The sequence below is a fragment of the Cyprinodon variegatus genome, unplaced genomic scaffold (assembly GCF_000732505.1).
Source record: "Cyprinodon variegatus isolate N-32 unplaced genomic scaffold, C_variegatus-1.0 Scaffold99, whole genome shotgun sequence".
NCBI lineage: Eukaryota > Metazoa > Chordata > Actinopteri > Cyprinodontiformes > Cyprinodontidae > Cyprinodon > Cyprinodon variegatus.
In genome coordinates, this window is record NW_015150552.1 from 1,027,971 (window position 1) to 1,035,092 (window position 7,122).

The following is a 7,122-nucleotide window of genomic DNA, read 5'->3' on the forward strand; positions in this document are numbered from 1 at the left end:
GGCTAAACTTGGCTCTGTGTTAAGATGTGACATGTTTACCTCAGTTCTCTTTCCATTGTGCTTTTTCCTCTAAACCAAAGACTTCATGTAAATGTTTGATAGATGGTTTGTATTCAAATCAATTAAATTAAAACTGTTTTATTAATTACAGAGAGATCTGAGTCTGACGGAGTGTATTCTAGCCCTAAACCTTAAAAAAGCCCAGCTGAACGTATTCAGTATTATGTTACTATCTTCTAATAGGTCTTTTCATTTCATGCTGCCTCTAAACAAGGAGTTTGAAAATGTAGCTCTATCTGCTGTTGAAAGTCATTCTAATTCACCTATAGGGCTTGTTTGGCTCTTGGTTCTTATTACCAATGAAGTTTGTCCACATTATTTGCCCAATATCTCACATTTCCCATTCTGATCAATAGCAAAGATGATTTGAACTTCCTCATCCTCTCTTTCAACTTTTTTCTTTCCTTCTCCCCTCATGTCGAAGCTAAATGTAGAAGTTAAAAAGGTATGCAGGTAAATGTAGTAAAAATCCCTCCTCTGGTTGTTTATCATTAAAACTGTCCAAAATATCCAGAGCTGTATAGCATCCAAAACCAGCATGACTTAGAAAAAACACAATATTTTAAACCAATCCTTATTTATTCTCAGTAGTTAAATTATTGGTTTCCAATATTTGTTGCTGGGTTGTTTTGCTATTGAATTGAGGATGCATGTCCAAATGCAGAGGTCAAGTTTGGAGAACTTGTAGCTATTGATAAAACAAGCAAATGTATGACACATTTGTTAAAACAGCATGAGTAAAAAAAAAAAAAGTAATCAAATCTTTTTTCACCCTATTTATTTTTTTTTTACCTATTTTACATCACAAACCAAATAATAAGGATTATTCTACAAAACATGCACAAAGATGTGAAAATGAGGGTCTGTGTGGAACTGAAAACAAACAAAAATGAAAAAACATTTCCAATAAATCATAGAAATGTCTGTTGATTATAATGTAAGGTTCACTAGTTCTGAGGATAAAAAAATTATAAATATCAATGCTAATTCAACTTGGATTTGGACATGGTTGAGTTTTTCTTCTATGTCCATTTTCTTAGATCTGAGAATGAATACCTTCCTGGTGAAACATGGTATAGAATAACAGATAAAAGATTGAGACATACACGCAATAAACAAGTTCCCTACAAAAGACGAGACTTTCTGAACTAAATAAAAATAAGGAAAACTGATTGAGAACACCTATTGTTAGTTCAAACAAACAAACAAAAAATAAGATATATAACATTTTTCTGTAATCAAAGGTTTCAGAAATGTCTATGCTATTAACCATTTAACATTTAAGCAGGCTACAGTTGTAGCAGATTCAATAATTGTTCAGCAGGTCGCTGGTGTAGCAGTTGCCTCCATTGACCTTTACCATGTCATCGATCTTTTGGATCAGCTCAGTAACTTGTGAGCGGTTCTTTTTATCATAGTTTTCAAACACATGGTATCTTCCTCCACAGTCAGAGATCAGCTTCTTACAGGAATCATCACATAAATCTTTAATATAATCTTCAATGGACATGTCATCTTGTTTTAGTGCTCCTCCTTTGGTGAAAAGGATGATTGTAAACTTTTCATAATTTTCTCCCAAAACTCCCTCAATAAGAGTGAATGTCTTTCTGTCCTCTGGTGATAATCTGCCGATCGGTATCACCAGCAGGAAGACATGTGGACCTGGAGCCAGAAGATCAATGCATTTCATCAGCTCCTCATTGACCTGCTCAGGTGACAAATTGTTGTCAAACAGACCAGGAGTGTCGACAACAGCAAGACGACGACCGTCTACTTCAGTTTCAGCTTTTTGACAGTTCAAAGTAACTGACTGTGGAGATGCTTCAGTTTTAAACTCTCTTCTTCCCAGGATGGTGTTTCCTGATGAGCTCTTCCCACTGCCGGTCTTCCCAATCAGAACAATCCGCAAACAATGAAGGCTGCAGGACTCCATAGGACCTGGAAAATTATACCAATGATGAGGATAAGAAATTGAGAACATTTTAATATATTGATTATGTCAAAAAAGTCAGTACTCCACATAAAGCTCCATACCTGCTCTAAAAAAGAGGAACTGGTCATTGCCTCCTAAAGTCCTTATATTTACTAATCTGGAGCCCAGAAGAAACAAGTTGAAGTTACAAGGCTTTGTTGGGCTCCTCTATAAAAGCCTGGAACTCAACGCTAATCCAGACATTTTGAATTGAAAATGATTCCCAGATGGGAAGTGAAGCGTCTTCAAGCTTGGAAACAGTCCAGTTGTTTGTTTTTTTAACTTGAAGTTCTGGCAACACCGTATTCAGAAGATGGACATTGATTATTTTGCTCCTCTGAGGTTTGTTACTAGCTGTAAAGCCCTGACCCATCATGGTTAACTGAGATGATCTTTTTCCACCAAGAGGTTTTGGACATACTGTAGGATTACTCTTGTTTATTAAGCTGTGCTGGATGTGGCTGCTTTCCTATATTCATGCAATTATTGTGGATCTCTGTTTTATTTCCTCACACAGAAGAACCAGTGAAAAAAATGCTTCAGTTTATTCAGCTCAGTCTACATGGACTATGCAGCAAAAGGAAATGAACTGAACATATTTCTAGGAGAGATTTTAAATCCAAACATAGAACTGGAGGAGATCTCTTTAAATCGTTATTGTTTTTGACCATTTCTACAACATGTTAAATTTATAATCTAATTGCAGTTGTGTTGTGTTTGCTGCCTTTTCTTTAGGACTCAGTTGAACAAGGATGTTTTTAGTCTCAGTCTCTGACCTTCCTGGTTAAATAGAGATTATGAAATTATTATTTACACCTCTCATCAAGTATTTTACATGTCTGAAATCAAACCATGATGTTTCTCTCTGACTTATATTAGACTCAGTCTTTATAGTATTAAATGTATGTCATTTATGTATCATTTAAAGCAACTATTTTGCTTTCCTTTGTTTTGTTCACTTTATTTTCCAGGTTATTTACGTTTAGAATAGAAAAGCAAAATGTCCCCATTTAGCCATAAATGAGTATTTATTCTCACCTTTAGAGCTACTTCCTTCTACAGTCCCGGACAGTTCTGATCTATCCTGATCCTTAGCTTCTGCTTGACTGGTGGATCCTGACTCAGTGGCATTCTCTCCATCTTTGATAAGAGATTAAAAAACATGCTGTATTAATACAATATGGATGGAGGGAAAAGTAGAATCAACTCAAACAAAGTAGGTAAAGAGAAGTGAAAACTATCGTTACCTTTATCTGTGTCACTGATCTCTGTTTTCTGCTCATTCAGTTTATCCTGAGGCTGTGAGATATTCTCCGTTTGACCAGATGCTGACATTGCTGTTGGTAAACAGACGGATTTAGTGTTTCAGGATCACATAAAAGAAGTAGAGGGTTTATTTATTCATCTTTTTTTTTTTGACAGGGACACTGCAAAACAAATTTGCTGCACAAACCAGATTTAGCTACAAGCTCATTTCCATCCACTGTCCCTGAGCTCACCAAGAAGGTAGGATTAAAATATACAAAATACTGCAATTTAAAAAAAATGTTGATTCTCCTTATGCTTTTGTTGATTATAAATGTAATGTGTTTAAATAGATGTTATTATTAAGTGACTCAATCATGTAGATATTATTTATTTTATGTGTTTAATCTTATCGCGTTCTGATTATTTATTGGTGTATTTTAACATTTTATGGTAGATTATATGACGGGATCATGTATTAGATAAACAGATAATTACATGTTACAGCTACGTATTTCATGAGACAGGAATTAATATCTTGGGACATTCACATTGATTTATTTCATGATATGATCACAATCATTGTGTAAACTATCTTGTGACCCGTCACTACATGTCTCATGACCCCCAAACTGGCAACCCCTTCATAAAGCAGCATTGAACCGACTCAGTGAGATTTCTGCTGATCTAGAACATTCCCTCTTATAGGACAGATGAGGCTGAGTAATGAGAAAAGCAGCAACAGGTCTATAGAAGTTCAGATAAACACTTTACTGTTGGTTTCTATACTTTATTTCTTCTCTTTATTGGTGGTTTCAATAGAAAATCAGATCCTAAGAATAACTTTATTGGTTCAGAGAGAAGAAAATATGAGGGGAGAATCAGCAGCTTCATCATTTCTTTATGCTTCTATAAATGAACGAAGAGGCGACCCAGTTCCTGAATCAGTCAGTGCAGTCAGTTTACCAGGCCTCAAACTTTACTGCATCTATGATCAACATGAGCTGAATTTCACGCTTTGAAGTATGAAGAACCTGAAACAAACCACTAATAGTCTCATGATAATTTAAGGTATATTATTTACATTTTCTTTCCAGCTGTTCCAGAATGACAGAATTATCCAGAGAAAACATGATCAAATTAAAGAATATGCTCTACCTGCTATCCTCAGGAAGTCTGAACCTTCAAGATAAAACACACTTTGATACACTTTATTTCCTTCATTTTTAGTGAATGATCCATAAACTTAAATAAAAAAAAAACTTTACTGCAACAATAGAGAATTCAGAGACTTTCAGCCGAAATCCTAAAGAAGCAGAATTTGATGTAAATGTTGCTGTTTTTTCTAATTTGATCAAGCATTCAGGATATTATTAAATCCTGGAGTAAAATTTCATAAATTGAGCTGTAGCTGTTGTTCTTTGCTTTGTTTAAAACAGGCTTTGAGATGAAGCTGACTTAAATGTTTGCTTTCATTACAGTTTTTTGTAATCATTTGGTGGTTGGTATGAAAATAGTTTACTTCAATGTTTAATGGATTAATGGACATTTATTACATTTTTTTGGTGATTATCTGAAATGATGTAACCTCATTTATTCTGAACTCCAAACCTGCCTTGTTTTACAGACTCCAAAGGTTCTTGTCTATCAGGAACCTCCTGTCCTCCTTTACTAGTAGGACCTGACTTTGTGGCCTTTTCTTCAGCTATGATGAAAAGAATAAATACTTATCGATTCATAATAGATGTAATAAAAAGTAGAACGGACATTTAGAAATTAGATATAGTTTAACAGATAAAATATTCTACAACTTTGCCTGTAAAGTAGTTAGTTACCTGTGTCAGTGGTCTTCATTTCCAGCTGTTTCCCTTCAGCCTGTAGCTCTGAAAGGCTTGCTATTTGGCCACATGCTAAAGCTTTAGCTGTATGTGATTCCATCAGTGCTTTGATTGGTTCATCTTCTGAGTTCATCTTCATCTCCTGCAGGTTCTGTTTCAGCTCTTCATGCATTCGCTCCCAGATTTTGTCCTTTTCTTTCTCCAAAGCTTCCCTCTCCTTTACCCTCTCTCGTTTGCTCTCTTCCAGCTTCTTCTCAGCCGCCTCTTTTTGTTGTCGTTCAACACTAACTTGTTTTTGTAAATCACCAACTTTTTGCTGCCAATGTTTCCGCTGGGATTCTTCGTCTCTTTTCCATTTTCTTTCCTCTTCATCCAGTTCTTTCTTTATCTTTTCAAACTCCTTCATCAATTTGTCTTTCTCCTTTATTTCCTGTTCAAATTTAGATTGAAGGGCTTTAAATTCTTCACCGTATTTTTTATTCTGCTTTTCTTCCCTTTTCTTCAGTTCTTCTGTCTCTTTCCTGGGTCGTTCTCTTGACTCTAAATCATCTTTAATCTTCATCCCACTTTTCTGTTCTACATTCTCCAGTTTCAGTATTAAAGTTATTTCCATCAAGACTCTGGTAAACATGTCTAATGAAAAGCTGAACCCTTTATCACTATATTTGTCAACACTCTCCATCAGTTCTGGGATCTGCTGTCTGTCCTTGATGTTGAGAACAACATATCTTCCTCCACAGCTCTGAAGGAGCTCCTGGATGTTTCTATCATTCTCTATGAAGTTAACATCTCCAGCTGTAGGATTTGAGTCCACAGTGAACAGGATCATGGTGAAGTCATTGACTCTAGAGCTGAATGTGTCCTGGATGGTCTGTAATTCTCCCTTGTCGTCATCAGTGAGGGGACCCACAGGTAGGACCAGGATGAAGGCGTGGACACCCTCAGGATCACAGAGGGAGATACACCTGAATGATTCCTCCATCACTTCCTGCTGAGCTTTTCCACACAAGGCAGGCAGCTCCACCACAGAAACCAAACGTCCACTAACCTCTCCCTGGTTTCTAACACACTCTGATGAGCTGGAGGCTGAAGGAAGATCTATCTGACCTAGAATGGCCTTGGCTGCTGAGGTCTTCACTGGTCCTCTCCTCCCAAACAGAACCAAGTTTAATGGTTTCATTGGTTTATGTTGGAATCTGACGGTTTCTTCTGTGAAGGTCAGACTTTTCCCTTTTTTCTCCTCCACGATGTTCTCAATCTCCTTCATCAACAGACTGCGGTCATTATCATTCATGTTGTAGCATCTTACTTGAACCAGCCTGAGGAGCTCATTGACAGATGAACTTATTTCACCCTCATTTGTTAAGATGATCAATGAATGTTTGAAAGCATCTTGACCAAACAAACTCAGGATGAACATCAGTGTTTCTCTGTCACTTTCAGTAAATTCTGAAGGTTTCACCAACAGCAGCAGAACATTTGGTCCAGGAGAACAGAGTCTCACACATTTCTTCACTTGTCTTTGAATTTCCTCATCAGACAGACTGAACATATTAGGAGTTTTTACTACAGTTACTGTTTTTTCGCTCCACTCTCCACCGAAGGCCAAACACTGTTTGGCTCCAACATTTGATTGATTATGAATCTGTTGTCCAACTATCAAGTTGCCAAGTTTAGTCATTTTTTTCTCATTTTTCCCGAAAAGCACAATCCTGAAATCTGATACTGGAACAGATTAGAGAAAAGTCATTAATAAATAAAACACTCACTTACACATCTTCTTAAGTCAACTGTAGGCTATAGGTTACATTAGAAAGTCACATGTTTATTCAGTTATAGACGACTGTCTCTCTCAGCTTCATAGCTGCTCTGATCTGTATTGACCAGAACAGCTGCATTATTTACATTATTGATTGATGAATATTTATCTTATACCAAGAATACTGTTAGAAGTGGTGGGGCAGAATGTAGGGAGTCAGAATGGGAACTTAACTTTTCTTCTTTATG

General features: G+C 36.4%; 1 protein-coding gene across 1 annotated transcript; it reads right to left on the bottom strand.

Moving 5' to 3' along the window:
- Positions 1 to 1,331: 1,331 nt before the first annotated feature.
- LOC107084398 lies at positions 1,332 to 6,745 on the bottom strand. The gene is made up of 4 exons (XM_015374208.1): positions 5,113 to 6,745; positions 3,280 to 3,369; positions 3,071 to 3,172; positions 1,332 to 1,998 (listed from the first exon to the last, which is right to left on the bottom strand). The coding sequence occupies exons 1-4, from the start codon at positions 6,665 to 6,667 to the stop codon at positions 1,367 to 1,369; spliced, it is 2,379 nt and encodes a 792-aa protein (XP_015229694.1). The 5' UTR covers positions 6,668 to 6,745; the 3' UTR covers positions 1,332 to 1,366.
- Between the last annotated feature and the right edge of the window lie 377 nt (positions 6,746 to 7,122).